Below are 19,261 nucleotides of genomic sequence, written 5' to 3' on the forward strand. Positions count from 1 at the left end.
ACACACACACACACACACACACACACACACACACACACACACACACACACACACACACACACACACACACACACACACACACACACACACACACTGTAGCATAGTATAACAAGTCCAGTTTAAACAAATACCTCTTTATTCTCCGACATAAAATGCTGATGCTGCACCATAAAATGCATGCATGCAGTCAAGTGGAACAGAATGTGGTGTGTCCATGGTAACGTACATTCGTTAGTGTTGTGCTGTTTTATGGGTTTATATACAGTCCCACTGTAAGTACACACAGTTTACTACTGGAGTTGTATTGCACTAAGGGGAGTCGGTCCAAGTCTTGTTCCACACAGACACACAGACACACACACAGCATGACGTCTGCATGATCGTTTACCAGATTTTGTACAACTTCATACATTCCTATCCAAAATAAGCTTCAGCTCAGTTTGTATCAGTAAGAGAAGTGAATCTGTGCTCTTTGGTTGATCTGTTTGCCTTTCTATTGTCTCATTAACATGTGGGATGGACTGTGTACCAGCTGGTTAGCGTCCCATGGTCGGCATGGTTACTGCAGGGCTCTTCAGGGTGGCGTCTTCAGCCTTCCATTGCGAGGTTACAGTTTTGATCTGTGTGTAGAACTGAATACCCTGTAGAGAATAAAGCACACATGTTTCCATCCAGCATCCATCACTTACTTTGTCCTTTAAACAACAAGAGAGATGTTTGGTTTCATCTCCACCTGTTTGCCATAGAAGTTCATGTCTCCTCTGAAGGATCCTCTTGATCCGGTGAAGGAGAACATGGGCAGGGGGACGGGGATGGGCACGTTGACTCCGACCTGCAACAACAGCGTTTTTACTCTTTCATTTCCACTTCCAAGTGTAAGCTTGGCAAAACAATCCTCACCGAGTAAACTGTGTGAGTGACTAAGAGGCGGCTGGGGAGCGAGACGCTTCATCTTAAATACACATAATACACAACAGCACCAAACAAAACTAAACATGCGGCTTTTATTTACAGTTTTGGACGCTTGGTATGGTTTTCCTTATGAAAGGGGAGAGAAACTAAGCAAAATATTTTGTTTTGAAGGCTCTAGGAGCTGGCAGGGACGGCTGCTCTAACGCTCTAGTTTGGACACACCGAGGCCTTTAAGCGAAGACGCAGGAGGAACAAAAAAAGAGAGGGATGATGTTTGTTGCATGGAGGCTTGGAGACGAGCACAGCACATGGGCCTGCGCAGCATTCCCCGACATGTGAACAGCAAACACAGGGCATAACTGGCTCTCCGCAGACAAACAAACAGGCTGGAGGCTGCCCATGTTTACGCTAAAACCCGAACAGGAGCTTAGGAATCCCTTTTGAGTCTAATTTCAGATTTCCCCTTCTCGAATGCTACCAGGGGAAATGTTTCCACGTCCCCCTGTTTCCCCTTTGACAGATACATATTTACTGTAGCTATTTGCAGTGTTGACGAGGTGGGGAAATGGAGAAGAAGGGGGTTAGCGAAGGTGCATATTTTCAGCTCGGGGCAAACAAGGTTGTACCTGCCAGGGAAGATGATTGTGTTTTTTTGTACTGTGTGTGTGTGTGTGTGTAGCTTCTCAAACAGAACTGCAATGTGCTCCCTGCTGTTAAGATTTCACAGACAGATGTGAATTTCTCCTTTCTCCCAAAACAGAAGAACACATTTGGAGGTCAGAGCCGCTCACCTGGCCCACGTCCACCTCATGAGTGTATTTGCGTGCGGTGGCACCATTTGTGGTGAAGATAGCTGTGCCGTTGCCGTACGGGTTGCTGTTGACCATGTGGATGGCGTCGTCCAGGGTGTCTGCCTCCAGGACGACCAACACCGGCCCGAAGATCTCCTCAGAATAGCACTTCATCTGAGGCTGAGGAGCACAGACGGAGAGGAGCGTTAGATTTATGCTGCTGTCGTGCAAATCTGACTGCGTGCCAAACGTCAAACCGCATACTTGGACGTTGCTGATGATGGTAGGTCCCACAAAGTTGCCATTCTCATAACCTTTGACCTTCACACTTCTGCCGTCCAGCAGCAGGGACGCTCCCTCATCCACTCCGCTCTGGATCAGGCTGCAGACTCTCTCCTTGGCCTGCGGAGAGATTAGAGGCCCCACGTCTGCACCAGGCTGGTCTCCTAGCAGGGCCCCAAAAACAACCACCTATAAGGTTACATACCCGAGCATGAAGGGAGGACATTACGGGAGCTGGCATCTAAATACTTCTGAAGCCGCAAACACACAAAAGCCAGGGCGAGGGGCACCCTGAGGCACTCCCTCAAAAATGGATGCTTAGGGGTTTCCTGTGTACGGCACAAATTAGAGTCCATATTACAGCAAACAGGGTGAGCCATTCTTTCACTGCACATCCACTTCCTTTCTCAAAGGATTTGATGCGCTGAACCACTATTTAGTTCTGGACCGCAGATCTGCCCACAAATTTGCAGCATGGCTGACTCAACCAGGCCTCTCGCCCAGCTCAGTCCAACGTGAAGTTACAACAGGGCAAAAGGCGAGAGGTGTGGTTAGGGCGGCGTGGGTGGCCCCCTGAATGGGGCCCGCGGGGCTGAACGGGGCTCAGGAGGGACCTAAAGCGAAGGGTGTGGTAAACGGGGCGCGGTACCTGCGTTCACGCGAAGAGCCTTAGAACGCTCCACAAGCTCCGGCAACCAACTGCGAGATTCGCCCACGAGGATGGCGGTGGACAGAGCCATGCAGCGCTGCCCCGCCGCCCCGAACGCCGCGCCCACCAGCTGATTCAGGGTGTTCTCTTTGTTGGCATCGGGCATCACCACACCATGGTTCTTGGCTCCCTAAAGCAACATGAGAAGTGGTTATGTGGCGTGATATCAGCTGAGTGGCCATCACACACGAACACAAACATATTATGGGATGTCATTAGTTTGGGTGCGTACATTCCAACAGCACAGACACTTTACGTTTCCCACAGCTCTCATGGAATCAAAATCTCTGTGCTGCACCTCGTTTGATTTGTGTGTCTCGTAAGGAGAGGGAGTGAAGAGGAGGTCAAAGCTTTAAACTGAACTTCTTGTCCGATGGTGCCACCTTCTGGACATTTACAGAAGGATCCAGACATGTTTCTAATGAGAGCCTGCTTGATGCTCACCATGTTCGACTGGACACGCTTGCCCTGTTTGGAGCCTCTCTCATAGATGTACTCCCCTGCCTGGTTTGACCCAACAAAGCTGATGGCCTTGATGGAGGGATGATCACAGATGAAATTCACAGCTGAGGGAGAAAGAAACAAATCCATCTTTAACTCCTTCTTGTGACTAATTTCCGTTACTGTTGTTTCGTTGCAGTGATGTCCTCTTACCGCTGTGTTGGCCGTGGATGATGTTGAGCGTCCCGTCCGGAGCGCCGGCGTCCTGCAGCATCTTGGCCAGCAGCATGGCGCAGGTGGGAACGCGCTCCGAAGGCTTCAGCAGGTAGGTGTTGCCGCACACCAGGCCCATGGGGAACATCCACAGAGGGATCATGGCGGGGAAGTTGAAGGGGGCGATGCCGGCACACACGCCCAGAGGAAGGCGGTACGTGTAGGTGTCCATGTCTTTGGTGATGGAGGGCAGAGTCTCGCCCAGCATCAGGGAGGTGACGCTGCAGGCGTGCTCCACAACCTCTGCATGCAGAAGACACGACAAAAAGACTCACACCTGCTCAAAAGTAGAATCAGATATTGGCCTCACACTCAATAACAAACACAAGTCAAAGGCCTCATGGGGTCAAAGGCCATTTCGTCATCTTTTCCACCCCCGATTAGCCATTAATGTGACCTTTAGGTAATGTTAGATCAGATTAACAGGCAAGCCTTTACCGACATGCTGCCCTTTGACAGTGTGTGTGTGTGTGTGTGTAACTTACGCAATCCTCTGAACACATCCCCCTCTGCGTCTGCGAGGGTCTTGCCTTGTTCCACTGTGATGGACTTGGCAAGTTCTTTCTGAAATGTCGAACGATCCTCATGTTAATTCTCCATTTTCAACTTCAAACTCATGATTGCTGAGTCGTGACTTTGTGTTTCGGTTTGCACATGTAACAATCTGAGCCGTCCGCTTACAATGTTGTCCTTGATAAGCTGCTGATAGCGCAGAAAGACCTGCTGCCGGGTCAAGATGGAGGCCTCGGACCAGGAGTGGAAGGCCCTGGAGCAGGAGTCCACAGCAGCCAGCATCTCCTCCTGGGTGGCCTTGGGTACGCGGGAGATCACCTCATTTGTAGCCTGCAGGGGAGACAGCAGCATCAGAACACAAAGAGCAGGTGTCCAGATTAGAGGTAGCACCTAAAATACATGACCAAGGGCTGCAGGACAGGATTTTCTCAACATATTGATTCAGGATGTCATAGAGTAGAATGAGTTTGTGCAAACAGGCGCTGGCATGCAGGTTATGCAAAAGACGACAAACAAGTTGAGCAACTTGCTGTACATATTCTCCATCAGCCATACGTATATGAGCCGACTGAGAACATGAAGTACCCTGATGAACTTCACTGTCCAGGTGAAACACTTACAGGATTGTGAATATCTATCCATTCTGTAGTCTTCGATTCAACAAACTTCCCATCAATGAACAGCTTGGTGGTGGGCTGAGAGGAGAGAGCAGAGGTTACATCACATCTGCATTACTAATCAGCTAAGTCAAGTGTGAAGGCAGCAGGACAGGTGAAGTGATCAGCTTAACTCACCACTGAGGAGATGTAGCACATGCGGCCCACCTGGAGCGGGACCTGAAGAAGAAGAAGAAGAAGAAGAAGACAGAGCCATGATCTGGTTTGTTGCAGAGTGCTTGAAGTAAAACATTACATGTGAGCAACCAGCCATTTCCAGATTCAACCTGCAGGCACCATAAGACTGTTGAGCAACTTCAAAGTAGAGGAACGGGTCAAAGTCGAGCCTGCAGAGCTGAGCTGCAGTATGAATGAGGCCCAGGCCTGCAGGTTCATAATGGAATGTATCCTTAAACAGGGTCATACACATCCAGACGGTGTTACTCAGCACCCTCCTGCCTGTCTGCTCATTTTAGAATGGTGAGAAATAAGAAATCTTAACAAAGCTACAGGCAGATTAACTTGATGCCCATCAGATTAAAGTTGTGTGGGTGAAACACTTAAAGACGTTTAAAACTAGTGTGAAATCTGTTGATGTCTTTTGCAGCTGTGCAAGCATTTTTATGTTTCTAATAATCTAATCTAATCTAGAGTAGAGACACGAGTCGGATTTGCACATTAAAGCTGTAACTTGGGTCACTTGTACAGTTGTTTGCTGTAAAAAAACAACTGTACATGACTAAAAGCAAACATCTGGATTCTTTAGTTTGAGGGATGACATCAAATGAAGTTAGTAGAGTCTTTGCAGGAATTCTCGTGTCACGTGACTCTGTATAAACACACACTGACAGCTGCCAAAACTGGTTTACAGAGCTGTTTAAAAGGTATTGAACGGTATATAAATGTGTAAATCTCACCTTTGCCTTGAGCAGCGACCTCATAGCTGTGGACGCCATCGTGGAAGTGTCACTCAGTGTTTCCTCCTCAGCGTAGGAACGTAACGGCGCTGGTGGGCTCCCTGCCAGCAGAGAGCAGCGCCCCCCGCTCACTCTATCACAAGGGGAGGAGCCTGCAGGTGGGCGGGCTCTAAACACAGCGCACGCCTTGCCATTGGCTCCCTGGGGGGAAGTGCCATGAGTAAGGCGCTGCGATTGGTCGACGTTAGATAACTACTGTCCAATCGCTGCTTTACATCGTCGGAGCCCCCGCCTTAGATAATGTTGGCTTAAAACAACAAACCGACTGGAAGAAGTTACGTAACTGATCGGAGTGGTGCGTCTCGCGTTACTTTTTCCACCCACCCGGGATTCGACATTAGCTTAATTGGTCAATCGCTATCACGTGACGCGGAAACGTCGCATTTCAATCTCGGTTCTGCACGAATATGGCCGTTTCATGCTACATAACCGTATCCATAACATTCTTACCCTAAATTTGCATAAACTGTGAGGACCAGTGAGCTCGGTTCATCCTCCTACTTCTTCCGTGTCAGACTTCTGGACTTCTCGCCTTGTTGTCAAATCTCGGGTGGGAAAGAACTCAACTCCTGCAGCATAAACCACATCAAGCAAGTTCCATGAATGACTCGGAATGAATTACGTGTCACCTAAACAAGACGCGGGGCTTTGGACGACCTCAGTCTGAGTTTATCTCCAGAATAAAGTGAAACGTTACCACAGCAACAAGCATGCGCCTGTGCTTTGCTTTCCTCGCTAAGGTAAATGTGAACCATGTGCACTAATGTGAAACATATGAAGCCAAAATGGTGCTTAGTCATGCAGCAGAGAGGGTAGGAGGGAGTTTATCAGCTCATCCCATTGGCTGCTGGGTGAAGGGACTCAACTAGTTCTGCACACAAAACTAGAGTTACTTGCTATAGTTCATTCACATCTGTCTGCAACTGAAAACTATGGCAACACACACCAAGGTGATCCAGTTTAAAGTTGATGTTGTGAAGAGAGAATATGTCTTTTGGATGGTTTGTAATTTTTGGAGGTTTCTTTTCTAGCCTGTCCTGCATGGATACTTCAGAAGCTCCTGCTCCTGGAGGGTCCGGATCGGTAAGTCAGACCACATGATTTGTCTATTTCAATGTTGCACTTCATTGTTTTGGATTCCTGTGATGACGTGATGCTGAGAATTGTTTCGTGCCACAGCTTTTGCTCTGAAAGACATTGAGTATGACCAGGTCCCTGTGAATCTGATCAAAGATGGAGGTCAGCAGGTACAGTAACAGCAGATCAGTGAGTAATGTGGAGTCACTGTACTTGGATAATGTCTTGTCTCATGAAGGTTCTGTGTATTTTAGCTTACAGAGGAGTATAAGGCCTTAAACCCGATGCGACAAGTGCCTGCAGTCGAGATTGATGGCATCACCCTCTCTCAGTCAGTAAGTCTCCATATACGTTGACATCCTGTTGAAGATATTTGTTCTTGGAAACGTCCTCTCAAACTTCCCAGTACCTGGAAGAATGAGATCAATCACACCCTGCAAAGCCTCAGTCTACATCTTTGTCTTCTCTCCCTCGCACAGCTGGCAGTGATCCAGTACATCGATGAGACCAGACCAGGTCCTCGCCTTCTCCCGGCCGACCCTAAGAAACGAGCGCAGGTCCGGATGATCAGTGACCTCATCGCCTCTGGGATCCAACCCTTGCAGGTGATTACGCCGAAGGACTCGCTTATACTGTATATTTTATACTTTGGCTGTCAAATTTCAAGAAGTGCAAGCTCAGGATTCATTCTGCTTTCATTCCTGAATCTTCCAGAATTTGTACGTGATCCAGAAAGTGGGAGCAGAGAAAGTGCAGTGGGCTCAGCATTTCCTTGAGCGTGGTTTTCAATGTGGGTCAAACTCATACTTAAGTTCAGAAAATCAATTAAATGTTAATATAAAAATGAATCAGCAGACATTCCTTACAATAATAATAACACGTTCGTGGTTCTCCTGCAGCTCTAGAACCTCTTCTGAAGCAAACGGCAGGGAAATATTGTGTAGGGGATGAGGTAAGAGGAAGCTCAACCAATCAGAATATGACTAAAGTGTGACACAGCAGATACTTAAAGCTCTCTCCGCCTCCTGTAGATCTCCATGGCTGACATCTGTCTGGTCCCTCAAGTCTACAATGCAGAGAGGTAAGACATTAAGAAACACTCTGAGTTTAGATTTCAAGTCTTGCGTCCTCCCCCATTATTGAGACTTTGTTGTGAATGTGACCTCCGCAGGTTCAAAGTGGACATGGGTCAGTTTCCCACCATCCAGAGGCTCAATCAAAGCTTGATGGAGATGGAGGCGTTCAAAGTGAGCCACCCTTCATGCCAGCCAGACACACCGGTGGAGTTGCGCTCATAGGATAACTGATGATCATTTGTAATTTTCAATAAAGTGTGAGGCAAGTAATCATGTTCTTGTGTTCCTTTAAAAAAGCTTTTTATTATTTCATTTCATTTAAAACTTCACAGATTCTCTCTAAAAGCAAAAAAAGGCTTAAAGCTTCAGAATGCAGCACAGAAAACAAGCAGGAAAAGAAATGTGAAAAACAAATAATACACTTAGAGATGTAAGAATTATTATTACAGGTTCACAACTTACTCAATAAATAAAACGATTTGAAATGTATTTCCAGATTAATTAATAAGGAATCCTTCAGGTTCTTTTCTCTCATTTATCACCTGGAATCTCCACGGAGCACTTGACCGTGTCATTGTAGAAAGTCCCAGAGCAGTCTGAGCCTCCGAACACCAGCACAGTGACGTGAGTGTCGGCCTGCTCGTGCTTCCCCGTGCCCCTCAGTGCAGAGCGGCCCAGAGCGATCACGCTGTGTCCCGCTCGAGGCTTGGAGCAAAGCTGAGGAGCGACCACAGAGCTCCACATGCTGGTGTCTGAGGAGGAGCCAAGGGAGGAACCATCAGTGTGCAGGGCAATGTTGTATGTCCATCTGGTTCATAGTGCCAATTAGAGACAAACAAACATACAAACGCTCACCCATGTTAAAGACATGTACGTCCTGCAGGGTCCCGATTGAACTGCAGCCTCCACTGATTAAGATCCTGTTGTCTGAAACTGGGAGCGCTGCATGAAACCTGTCAGTGGGCAAATTCAGCAAAACCACAAATAGTGAACAAACCTCAAACTCGGCTCAAACTTTGACGCTGTCCAAGCTGTCAACATATTAAACCCAGATGATGGTGGCGAGGACATTACTCAAGGTTGACTGGTCTAGCTCTCACCCTCTGGGCAGCGGCGGCATGTTCCCACACTTCACAGCTGTGTACTCCATGAAGCCTTCGCCCGCAGCAGCAGGGGGGAGGAGAAACAACAACTATTCAGTGCCATCACCTTGGCAACATCATCACCAAATGACAGCCAGTGAACACGTGTCTCACCCAGATCCAACATGTGGACATCGTTAAGGTACGTCGCCGTTTTCCGGCCGCCAAATATCAGCAGCTTGTTTGAGAGCAGCGTAGCCGAATGCCTATAAAAGAGGAAATCAGTGCTCAAAAGTTCTCTACGGGGCTAAAATAGATTAGTGAAGTTTTATTTTGAAAAGCGCACTGACCCGAAGCGAGGCAGGGGTCTGTTCCCCTCCACGATGGGCTGGTACCACAGCTCAAACTCCGGGCTGAAGATGTACAGAGCGTTGCTGCAGGTTTTGTCGCCGGAGGAGGAATGACTCGGCTGAACTCCGCCAAACACAAAGAGCTCCCTCTTGTAAAAGGTTGCCGAGTGATATGCCAGCGTCGGGACACTTCCTTGGGCCTGAACGGGCCGAAGAACGTGTTACAGCACCTCAATGAGATCATCTTTAAATGAACACAACTACAACGTGTCAGTAACTAAAGTGAGGGCAAACCCACAGTGACCAGCCTCCACTTCCAGCTCAGAGTGTTGAGGATGTAGATGTCGCTGTAGCTGTGACCCTCCCTCAGGCCGCCGTACACAAAGACAGCCTTAGAGTCCGGGTCGTAGGTCGCAGAGTGGCCCCGGGCACACGGAGGCACAGGTCCAGATGTCGAGGAGTTCATGGGGAACCAGAAGTCGCCGTCTGAGGGGACGACAGAATGTTAGTTTGTTTTTTACTCAGACTAACTTTCCTCCGGAGCGTCACTCACCTAACTCCAGCTTCCACAGTGAGTCTTCACAGTAATGATGCTCCGCCGCCTCACCGCCGATTAGAACGGCCGTGTCGGGGTCGATCAGACACATCGAATGGCTCCAGCGTGTTGACGGACACGCTGAAACTGAACATTGGCGACAATCCTCAACACTTCTGCATATCCGGACGTGAACACAAAGTAGCCAGAGCCACACGTTTCCCCTCCTTACCTGCTCTGTTGCTGTCGCTCTTGATCTGCACCGTTAGTTCTTCTCGGCTGTTCATCCTGGACAAGAGACGCTTCTTTGTGCTTGGAGCTTTGTCCACGTCCTCTGTGGGGCTGTCCATGTCCTCAGAGCTCCATGCGAGGCGTCCCCTTTTGCTAATAAGCGTCCTCCTCGGCGTCTTCTCCTTTCAACGGCAGCAGGAGAACATTACCCCACGGTTTCCTTCATCCACAGGCAGACATAACGTTTCCTTCAGCGTGACTCTTACCGTCGGCCATACAGGGGCTTTGTGCCCCACAGTGGAGTCATGGGTTTCAGGGATATTAGTTTGAAGCTCAGCATAATAAACGCTGTCTCCCAAGCGTGAGGAGTCAGAAGTTATCTACAAGCAAAAGATAGATGTTCATGACACCTTCACCTCATGAGGAAACTTTGGAATTCCTTACTGCCAAACTGTCTTTGAAGCTGTTTGTCTCACCGTTTCATGTGCGGCGCTGTGCTGTAATGTGCTGCACAGCTCAGTGGTGCTGCTCTGATCGGGGAGGAGAGGCTTCCTTTTCACCAGGGGAGTGCTGCTGAAGATGCTGGGTTCATCCTGAGGTCACGGGCCAGAATGAGACAGAGAGGACAGAGTGAGAGAGGTTTAAGATCCCACCAAACTATTATCAACAACGACGGTGGGTAAAGGAGTGATTGAGTGGAAACTGAGGCAGGTCCACATCCAGGAATTTGCTTTTTAAAGGCGTGTGTGTGTGTGTATGGCACGTGACAGACTATCAATAGGCCACATCTAGTCTGGAACTGGGAAACGACCTAGATTCCAGATCAGAGCTATATTTAGCCACAGAACTACACATGTCATGGAGTTGAGATCACACCGCTACAGTACAGACAGAGAGATATATCAGACATATCAGCCAGGTTGTTAGTCAGTGAATAATAAGATGATGATAATTATTCCTTTGATAACCTCTGTGACCTTTGTGTCTATACCTGCACATGTGTCCTCTTACCGGTCCGCACACTGTCAGCACTATCTTGCCGTAAACTCCTCTGCGGCGTCTCTCTGCAGCCACCGTGACCAGGTCAGAGCTCCAGTCTCCCTCCCAGCTCAGGCACCTGAAGGGGTCACACGCATGCCGAGTGTGAAGCTGCAGGGGGGCGACAGTAGCAGCAGCCGCAGCTCACCTCATCCACATACCTGACCTGAGCTGACAGAGTCCCGATTCTCTGGGCTTCGACCTCTTCACTGACCAGAACCTCCACTGAGATCGTCGCCTCGCTGAACTTCCACTCGCCCAAACCGAAGATGACGAGCTGTTTGGGCAGAGGCAGCGGGATGTGGACTTGAAAGCACCTTCGGTTGGATTTGCTGCGACAGTGGAGACCCAGATACGGCGGGTGAGTGATTGTTGTTGCGGCACAAGGACGCCTTTGAGCGGACACCTACCTCATGAACTGCCGGGGGGCGTCGCGCAGGGACCAAAGGACGTAGAAGCTCATTTTCCCCATGTTGTTTCCGGGGTTCACTCACCGGCGCGAGCCTGTTCACCTGCCCCGATTTGCCCCCAAAGTGGAGCTCCGGCGCGCGCAGCTGATTGGCTGAGTGCGGCTCGTGCTGTCGGAAATGCGCGCACCTGTGACCTCATTATCCAGTTCGTTTATTAATTAGACGGATGCGCGCGCCGGCACAAGCACACCTGTAGGAGTTGGCCTAATATGATTGAACAGAATTCTTAGAATCAGTATTGTGCAGCACATGTCGTCATTTTCTAGAGAAACAAGCTTTTTAATCCTGTTGCTATGCACTTAATCAATGGAATTAATTAATAAGGATTTTTTCAATAAGGGATAAATTAAACCAGAATTATCGACAAAAATAAGTATACAAAATAAGTGATGTTCTAAGTGGGAAAGCAGTTAAGTTTTTTAACCAGAAGATGTCGCTATTTAGTGCAAGTCTTTCATATAGCGAAAATATGGTTACTTGCTCACAAATATCGTAAGTTTAATCAAGGAATAAAACTTCAAATACAAATTTAAATGTTCTATACCTTTGATATTTTACAAGTGATACACATATCTGGACCTTGCACATCTTTGTACATTCTGTAATCTGAACATGTACATTTCTTTTTCACAACATTTGAGGTATTCTCTGAATATACATGAATTATTTGTGAGACATGTCTTTTGTTCAGCAGTTTGAAAGAAATCTTTGGTTAATAATTCACGAAGGAATATGCATGTGACCTTTAAAATTAAATATTGCCAAATGAATGAATATTATGCTCCTAATGTATAAATAGACAAGAGTGCTTGATGAAACTAAACATAATAAGCCTATTATCTTCAGAAATTTAGCAAATAATGAGTGACACTTGATGTAATTCTAGACTCTGAATGGCCCTTGGGGAGAGCTGAAAATAAAGCCTGGTTTCATCATCACCTCTGTAACAATTACATCAATCCCCCAATGTCATAATTTAATGGAAGCACAAGGGACCATCCTGAGGGCCATTCTAATCCTGGATCAGCAATGAGGCCGCCTCAGGTGACAAATGTGGCTGTGACACTGCACGCATTAGAAGCTTAATGACATCGAAGTTTACATAGATACACTGATCCAACATCAGTGCAATAACTTCCAAACAATCCACCAAACACCCACAGCGATCAGAGGTGAAGAGATTAAATGAACCTCAATGAAGTCACACAGAAAGCTAGACAATCATCTCTTTTATTGTGTAATATAAATTTCTGGAACAATTTTCACAGTGAAGGTACAGCACAGCAAACATGGGAAGCTTTGAACCAGTTGCTTTTTTTGAGTATACGGCATTAGCAGCAAAATCTGTGAGAGTCTTTGGGAGCATGCGGCCTTGAGCGAGAGAGACAGAAGCACCGAATGGAGAAACAAGAAGATCACAACACAATGGAAAATATAGAGAACACAAAGAATATAGTAACACATATTGACCTTCACTTACATTTATATACCTGTGCACTAAACACGAATATGAAGATAAAATACAATTGGAAATAATGAGTTAGTCTGCTCCCCTTACTCCTAACCAGACACATCAGAGCTTTCTGTGATTAAGGATGGCTTTGTTTGCTTTGTGTCATTAAAAGCACTCGGGTTAATAACTGTTGCGACTTGCCTCAGTACATTCAATAATCTGGACATATATTCCATCAACACACCACTGTGACACACACGTATACACATAGAAACCTGAAAATATTGTGCATGGAATTTATATAAATTATATATTCTTGATTAGCACACAGATAGTTTCACGTGGATTTAAAAGAATTCTTACAGCAGCAAGCAAATACAGAAAGGTAACAACACAGCGATTGCAATTACAAAAAAGTGCACGTACGCACGCACACATACAAATGCATCATACACACACAGACGCACACACAAAATAAGAAATCTCCTATTTGTTTAGAGCACAGCTGATTAAGCACCCGGGCTGGTGAAGCACATCCTCCGCAGGTGTTCCCTGATCACTGCTACCATAGAAATGTGACAGCTGAAGACAATATATAGATTTTATGACGGGCACGTCACCGGACTGCACAGTGCGTACACACACACACACATACACACACACACGGGAACATGGCACATATACAAGGCTTCTGGAAATATCTAGGATCCAACATATTGCAGCAAATGTTTCTTTCAAAATGATCCGACCGTATAAATTCAACATGTGGCCTTGGGTCAATGCTGATAGAGCAAAAAATAGATACGACTATATTCACCTGTTATATATATATATATATATTATAACTTTATCATTACTTGAATGGAATCAAAAATATTTCATTATTTTTGGGAGTAATATTAAGACTAACTGGCTTCTTCAGGCACTGTAGTAAACTCTGTAGTAGAGCGTCTTGTTCCGCCATAGTGAGTAGGAGTTGTCAAACTTGATGAGGTAAGTGCCTTCACCTGGGAACTCGTGGCTTCCCCCCAACACCGACATGTGACTGTCCTGGCGGTAAACCGGCAACAGTTCAGCCACGTTTGAGTTTGAGTTGCTCGTAGTTTTGGAGCCCTTCTCTACGTCTCCGTTACCGACGGGCGCTGCAAGAGAAATCACACACACAACGCCGAGTTAACACACTGCTTCAGGTTTTAGGCGGACCACACGCACGTCCACACACACACACACACACAGCTCATGACTTTAATGACTTTTCGCCCAGCAGGTTATGGGTTGGGCCATGTTTGTCTTTTAGCAGGATATCTCTAAATGTTATGGAGAGCCAGGGAGAAAAACAGTTTGGCACTACAGTAAGTCAATAACATAATTTTGTCAATGATTCTGGAAGTGGAGATGGCAGAATCAACAGTTTGCTGGTTTGTCAATGGAGAAAGTTTGATCAAGAGTCATTACTAGAAGACTACTCGGTCTTGGTGGAGGTATGCTTAACCTACTCTTCTTCTCAATGGAATGATTTGCTTAATTGAAGTGCGAGGTCAAGCACCCACTAACCTTCCAGCTCCTCCTCTTCATCTTCATCATCACTCGACTCGCTGATGTGGACGGTGATGGAGCGGGTCGTGACAGGACTCCAGTCAAAGTAGATGCCGAAGCCGATGTCGTACCCATCTGTGGCGTACTCCCAGCACACTTTCTTGGCCTCGGGCACCGTGGGCACGTGAACCGTCATGATGTCACCTCGGTACACTGTCACCACGCTGTCCTTCTCCGTTCGCAGCTTGGCCTTGAGCTCCTTCAGCGCGGCAGATGTCCACGTCGTTGGGGGCTGCAGGGGCGGCATCTGCGCTGCAAAACAGCAACTTTGACATTTACTTATCTGGCTTTGATTTGCCTTTGGAAATTGCAGGATTCTCATTATCAGCACACGCATGCGACGCAACCTTTGAATACAGATTACACAGGAAACAAAGCGCCATCATGGAGGCAAACCCAGCAGGCCCTCACTTTTTATCTCCCCAGAGACCTGACAGCTCCCAGCAGTGTTGTTCTCCTCAGCTCCTTCCCTCAGGGCCGGCTCGGCGGGAGACTCTTCATTATCCTCAAAACACACACACACACAACACTCACTTTATAGGTGCCAAAACAAACACAAGTGTACTTCACATAATACTCACACATTACTTATTACTTACTCTTAATACTTCAGAAGGCTGACTTGAATCCGCTGTGCTTTCATCCATGTTGGCTTGGCAGCTGGAAAGGTCTGTACTCTGGAGTCTGAAGAGAAGAGGAGAGAGAATAGAGAATGAATAAAATAACATTGCGACGCAGTTCTAGTTCCACTAAAAACGTCCAGTCACCTGTCCAGAGGTTTGGTCTCACACTGATTTGATATTATCCCAGGGAAAGAGGCGATGGAGAGGGAGGACAGACGTGACTGCAGCTCTGATGTCGCCTCTAATGTGTCCATGGCTGTAAAGACAGGGCAAACACATCAGTGTGCATGGAGGGAGGGAGGGGGGAGGAGGAGGGGAGATGCATCCGCCCCTCTCTGAGAGAGAAAGAGAGAGAGAGACCAGAGAAACTGTGTGAGAGAGAGAGACCAGAGAGACTGTGTGTGTGAGAGAGAGAGAGAGAGAGAGAGAGAGCAAACAGAAATGAGATAGATGAAGTTAATCAGAAAAAGATGGAGGGAGTCAGAAGGAGAGAGAGAGACAAAAAAGTAGACAGCGGAAATGAGCGGCGGGAGAGAGAAGCGGGGGGAAGAGAGAGTGAGAGACAGTTAGAGTGGTGAAGACAGAGCGGGTAACTGCGGGGTTAGCCAGTTTACTGACGCATGTTTACATCATCACACCAAAACACCAAACAAACACGAGCTAGACGCGCGCGTGCGTGTGTGTTAGCTTAGCTCCGTCGTGTAAGCAGACGTCACCTCGCACCAGTCGGCTAGCTCGTTAGCACGCTGGGCTAGCTAGCGGACACGAAAAAAAGAAGCGCTTATGGAAAATATGACACAAACTTTCTTACCACAACGCAACGCCGAGGATAAACTCACGACTGTATCACAAAATCACTCCGAGAGGGCACCAGGAAATACGCCTCCATGGCACTGCAGTCATGTGACACACACACACATATACACCAGCTGCTGCTCCACAGGAAAACACACACACACACGAAGCACGTCGCTTCCGTGTTTTCCGAACATTGACGGATTTCGACGAATATCCGGAGAGGAGCCCGACTCGGGATACAGCCCCGGATACTCGGGCAGCCCCGGATATCGGGTGCATTAACGAGTGCATTAACGACTGTTCATACTGTGTAACTAATGGATTCATAGAGCAGCGGCGTTGTTAAAGTGAATGAATTCAACCAATTTACTTAGTTTAGTGTTTTCAACCAAATGTTATTGCACCTTTGTTCATATTGCGGTACTTTTGAAATAAAAGAGTTGGAAAAAAGGATTATTGTGATGTTTGTGCTTCTGTGGCCCGACTGTATTAACTGAAAACTTTTTTTTGTTTAGTGCAAGTACTACAACATACAAGTATGAGGAAAATAAAAAAAGTTCAAATCCCATTAAAACTACATATAAAAAAGCTTAATATGAGCACTACGAGAAGTCTGTTTGCTTGGTTACTGTACTCTGCTGGAGGATGTGGGTCTTTCCAAGATACACTCGTAGATTTCAATGTTTTCCATGATTCTAGTGGGTAGTAGCAGTCGTAGTTGTATCTAGTTTGCTATTTGTTTACCACCTTAAAGCTGCTTTTCATTCATTCCATATTTATTATCATTCCTTCAACTACAGCATTCCAACAATCACATCATCAACATGAGTTATGTTCCTTGTCATTGTGACTGATGACACATGAATGTTTCATATTTGATTAAATTTAAATGTATTAGAAAATGAACCACATTACACTCCTGCATAATATCTGATACTATATGTAAATGTCTTGTTTGACAGGGTTAATCTCTGCCTGCTCTCACTGGTGTCTCCAGCAGTGATTTGTATGCTGCAGAGAAACATTGCTGCATCGTTTTACTGCTTGACAGAAAGTTGGACAGCGGCGTCTCCTTGGTCTGGGCATCAGTCAGGTTAATCCATGGGAAAAGTCTGAAAGAAATGAAACAACAACAACAACAACATACAGAATGATTTAATGTCTCCTGGTCTCTCTGTTTGCTAGGGCGGAACATTGCTACACAGCCAAGTAAAGCAGTGTAGTGAAAAGCCCATTTACATTTCAACCAATTCTGTGTTTTTGAATCATATACTTACTCATGTAGAGGAAGGGAAGATGCACACGATGAATTGATGTAGCTCTCTGTGTTTAATTCCACCGTGTGCTGCCATTTGTCTTGAAAGAGGCTGTTGATCAGTGACAGAGCGTCACTGGATCCCACACTGGCAGAAGTGCAGACATTCAGCAGGCTGTACAGCACTGCACACACCCAGGACTGATCCAGGGAAATGCCCCCTATGGAACAGAAAGGTCATCTTTAATAATGTATTAGGATTATATAACTCAATCAATGTTATATAGAGAAACCGAGGGTAAAGCTCCATAGCAACTAAATTAAAATGTTCACTTCTCAGACAGACCGCAGCGAGGGAGGAGCCAAAGTGAATTTAGGAGCGCAGAGCTGATTTTCTGGAGATTAAGGTTCCTTTTTCTGCCACTGAAATGTAAACATCTAAAGAGATCTGTGTGCATAAGGGCAGACAGCCAATCTGTGTCACTTCCAGGAATCAGCTACTGTATGTTTATGTACTATCACAGATTATAGGTTTGATTTTTTAAAACAATTATATAACATGAGGGGTTTAAATGTGAGTGCTAAGAAAAAACTGGGAGTAACCGCGGTCAGCATTCATGAAACGTGACATACCGCTCAGTGCCAGAGGACAAGAGGCCTCCGACCACAGAGGCTCGCTCAGAGCCACGGGAACTCGACTGGGGGGCCGCCACACATTTGCATTGTCGCAGGCAACAAAGCCATACTGCGGTCTGAGAATGAAGCTGTGCCCAAGAAGCTGTGCTAATCTGGAAGAGAAGGGAGGGGAGGGGGTGAGGGATGGACCCACAATGAATCAATACTATCTGTTGTGTGTGTGTAGGTGTGGTGGTGGTACCTGTTGACAGGCACGGCAGAGATGAAGCTGTACACAAGGCAGTGCTTTGGCAGGCGAGGGCGGAGATCAGCGCAGACTTTGGGGAGGTGAGAGGGGCGGCAGCACAGGAACAGGACATGCGCCCACGCTGCCAGTCTGCGGTTGTCAAAGAAACATTCAATGCCTCCCTGTGCAAAGTCCACTGGTATGAGGACACAAAAGGAAAACATAAAGGCAGCGTGACTAACACACTCACAGGCAAACTGATACTGTCAGGGTGCAGGGTGATGTCACTCATACTCAAACAAATCAACATCAAAACTGACTTATAGAGCAGAAACGTCATCGATGTGTGTGTGTGTTTTGTTGTGGTGTACCTGCAGACTCTGGTCTTCTGGTGGAGATCTTAATGTGTGATGGTTTGATGTCAGTCTTTTCACGAAGGGAGAGGAGCAGCTGTTTGCCCAGGTGACCCAGTCCAAGAATCCCCACACAGAGGTCACCATCTTGCCCCATTGCCACAGAGTCTCTGCTTGAGCGTCGTTTAATGGCAGCTCTGAACGTGAAGGCACAAGTGTTTGAGTTATGAGAGTAAGGAAAGGAGGATCCCAAACTATTCTAGGCTGAAAATATACATATGGACTCCTAAAACTCCAGTTCTGTCAGGCCAGGAGTCAATCTTGCCACAGCTGGATCTTGCCAGTCCACCTTATAAGTGTCATAACACCAGTAGAGGGCACCGTTGTCTCATTTTTAACCCGGTCGGTCTAAACGTAATTGTTATCGATGTAAGATACCATTAGAACGCGCATTTCTGAGATGAAAATAGTTTAGAGTGTATTTACAGATGCTTTACCTCAGTGTGTGAAGGAGTTTGCACAGAAAAGTTGCGTGTGCGCAGCCGCAGACTGCACGTCCAGCCGCGCGCTCACGCAGGTGAAGGAGTTTCTCCTCTTCATCACTCAATCCACTTTCGAAAGACAAACTCTTCAGGTTTGCGGTCAAATCCACCATCTTATTAAAATGAGAAGAAGCATAAAAAAACAACGTAACACCGCAAATGACGGCGTCTTCCTCCGTAACCATGGGCAACGAGTCAATAGGACTCCAGATGATATTTCAAAATAAAAGTCGCTCAGCGCAAAAACAAACAAAACTCATCAGCAGCTAACCTGAGGCAAAACAATGATCAATGAAAACCTGAAATAAAAGTCAAATAAATTACTTTTTTATTATTTGTAAAATGTTAGGCCAGTACATCCGGTGT

General features: G+C 46.7%; 5 protein-coding genes across 7 annotated transcripts; 1 reads left to right on the plus strand and 4 right to left on the minus strand.

Annotated features, from left to right (window-relative positions):
- Window positions 1–118: 118 nt before the first annotated feature.
- On the minus strand, window positions 119–5,803 carry aldh6a1 (aldehyde dehydrogenase 6 family, member A1). Its single transcript, XM_076161660.1, has 12 exons — window positions 5,495–5,803; window positions 4,716–4,757; window positions 4,542–4,616; window positions 4,090–4,251; window positions 3,894–3,972; window positions 3,349–3,651; window positions 3,139–3,260; window positions 2,635–2,824; window positions 1,968–2,149; window positions 1,704–1,883; window positions 734–832; window positions 119–641 (listed from the first exon to the last, which is right to left on the minus strand). The coding sequence occupies exons 1-12, from the start codon at window positions 5,531–5,533 to the stop codon at window positions 537–539; spliced, it is 1,578 nt and encodes a 525-aa protein (XP_076017775.1). The 5' UTR covers window positions 5,534–5,803; the 3' UTR covers window positions 119–536.
- Window positions 5,804–6,004: 201 nt separating this feature from the next.
- gstz1 (glutathione S-transferase zeta 1) lies at window positions 6,005–7,977 on the plus strand. Of its 2 annotated transcripts, none has more exons than XM_076161661.1 (9): window positions 6,005–6,294; window positions 6,586–6,637; window positions 6,734–6,801; window positions 6,886–6,966; window positions 7,111–7,236; window positions 7,346–7,421; window positions 7,531–7,583; window positions 7,663–7,712; window positions 7,803–7,977. In XM_076161661.1, the coding sequence occupies exons 1-9, from the start codon at window positions 6,265–6,267 to the stop codon at window positions 7,927–7,929; spliced, it is 663 nt and encodes a 220-aa protein (XP_076017776.1). In that variant the 5' UTR covers window positions 6,005–6,264; the 3' UTR covers window positions 7,930–7,977. The 2 variants fall into 2 exon arrangements, with proteins under 2 accessions (XP_076017776.1, XP_076017777.1); XM_076161662.1 differs by lacking the exon at window positions 6,005–6,294 and adding an exon at window positions 6,398–6,504.
- A 129-nt stretch (window positions 7,978–8,106) lies between these two features.
- Window positions 8,107–11,548, minus strand: LOC143009529 (kelch domain-containing protein 1). Its single transcript, XM_076161533.1, has 13 exons — window positions 11,354–11,548; window positions 11,105–11,275; window positions 10,917–11,022; window positions 10,382–10,498; window positions 10,172–10,285; window positions 9,907–10,087; window positions 9,693–9,815; window positions 9,438–9,625; window positions 9,140–9,339; window positions 8,964–9,055; window positions 8,808–8,862; window positions 8,563–8,660; window positions 8,107–8,459 (listed from the first exon to the last, which is right to left on the minus strand). The coding sequence occupies exons 1-13, from the start codon at window positions 11,413–11,415 to the stop codon at window positions 8,239–8,241; spliced, it is 1,728 nt and encodes a 575-aa protein (XP_076017648.1). The 5' UTR covers window positions 11,416–11,548; the 3' UTR covers window positions 8,107–8,238.
- A 1,079-nt stretch (window positions 11,549–12,627) lies between these two features.
- On the minus strand, window positions 12,628–16,056 carry tmed8 (transmembrane p24 trafficking protein 8). Of its 2 annotated transcripts, XM_076161751.1 has the most exons (6): window positions 15,897–16,055; window positions 15,230–15,341; window positions 15,062–15,146; window positions 14,874–14,967; window positions 14,421–14,714; window positions 12,628–14,008 (listed from the first exon to the last, which is right to left on the minus strand). In XM_076161751.1, the coding sequence occupies exons 2-6, from the start codon at window positions 15,337–15,339 to the stop codon at window positions 13,785–13,787; spliced, it is 807 nt and encodes a 268-aa protein (XP_076017866.1). In that variant the 5' UTR covers window positions 15,340–15,341; window positions 15,897–16,055; the 3' UTR covers window positions 12,628–13,784. The 2 variants fall into 2 exon arrangements, with proteins under 2 accessions (XP_076017866.1, XP_076017867.1); XM_076161752.1 differs by lacking the exon at window positions 15,230–15,341 and having other exon boundaries at window positions 15,897–16,056.
- Window positions 16,057–16,839: 783 nt separating this feature from the next.
- On the minus strand, window positions 16,840–19,008 carry noxred1 (NADP-dependent oxidoreductase domain containing 1). The gene is made up of 6 exons (XM_076161521.1): window positions 18,851–19,008; window positions 18,372–18,550; window positions 18,016–18,196; window positions 17,772–17,926; window positions 17,161–17,359; window positions 16,840–16,995 (listed from the first exon to the last, which is right to left on the minus strand). The coding sequence occupies exons 1-6, from the start codon at window positions 19,006–19,008 to the stop codon at window positions 16,848–16,850; spliced, it is 1,020 nt and encodes a 339-aa protein (XP_076017636.1). The 3' UTR covers window positions 16,840–16,847.
- Between the last annotated feature and the right edge of the window lie 253 nt (window positions 19,009–19,261).

Source organism: Genypterus blacodes, unplaced genomic scaffold, assembly GCF_046128005.1.
Source record: "Genypterus blacodes isolate CSIRO-AG114 ecotype Tasmania unplaced genomic scaffold, CSIRO-AGI_Gbla_v1 ptg000112l_1, whole genome shotgun sequence".
NCBI lineage: Eukaryota > Metazoa > Chordata > Actinopteri > Ophidiiformes > Ophidiidae > Genypterus > Genypterus blacodes.

Bases quoted from the DNA above. Each gene is read 5' to 3' on its own strand.
- aldh6a1 (XM_076161660.1), bottom strand. From the start codon at position 5,533: ATGGCGTCCACAGCTATGAGGTCGCTGCTCAAGGCAAAG. The intron at 4,758-5,494 runs GTGAGATTTACA...CTTCTTCTTCAG, and splicing joins GGTCGCTGCTCAAGGCAAAG to GTCCCGCTCCAGGTGGGCCG. The intron at 3,973-4,089 runs GTAAGCGGACGG...TCGACATTTCAG, and splicing joins AGCTTATCAAGGACAACATT to AAAGAACTTGCCAAGTCCAT.
- gstz1 (XM_076161661.1), top strand. From the start codon at position 6,265: ATGCGCCTGTGCTTTGCTTTCCTCGCTAAG. The intron at 6,295-6,585 runs GTAAATGTGAAC...TTTCTTTTCTAG, and splicing joins GCTTTGCTTTCCTCGCTAAG to CCTGTCCTGCATGGATACTT. The intron at 7,422-7,530 runs GTGGGTCAAACT...GTTCTCCTGCAG, and splicing joins CCTTGAGCGTGGTTTTCAAT to CTCTAGAACCTCTTCTGAAG.
- LOC143009529 (XM_076161533.1), bottom strand. From the start codon at position 11,415: ATGGGGAAAATGAGCTTCTACGTCCTTTGGTCCCTGCGCGACGCCCCC. The intron at 11,276-11,353 runs GTAGGTGTCCGC...CCACTGTCGCAG, and splicing joins GCCCCCCGGCAGTTCATGAG to CAAATCCAACCGAAGGTGCT. The intron at 8,460-8,562 runs GTGAGCGTTTGT...GCTCCTCCTCAG, and splicing joins CGTACATGTCTTTAACATGG to ACACCAGCATGTGGAGCTCT.
- tmed8 (XM_076161751.1), bottom strand. From the start codon at position 15,339: ATGGACACATTAGAGGCGACATCAGAGCTGCAGTCACGTCTGTCCTCC. The intron at 15,147-15,229 runs GTGACTGGACGT...TCTTCTCTTCAG, and splicing joins GAGACCAAACCTCTGGACAG to ACTCCAGAGTACAGACCTTT. The intron at 14,968-15,061 runs GTAAGTAATAAG...GTGTGTTTTGAG, and splicing joins AGCCTTCTGAAGTATTAAGA to GATAATGAAGAGTCTCCCGC.
- noxred1 (XM_076161521.1), bottom strand. From the start codon at position 19,008: ATGGTGGATTTGACCGCAAACCTGAAGAGTTTGTCTTTCGAAAGTGGA. The intron at 18,551-18,850 runs GTAAAGCATCTG...CTTCACGTTCAG, and splicing joins AAACTCCTTCACACACTGAG to AGCTGCCATTAAACGACGCT. The intron at 17,927-18,015 runs GTACCACCACCA...CTTCTCTTCCAG, and splicing joins TCTGCCGTGCCTGTCAACAG to ATTAGCACAGCTTCTTGGGC.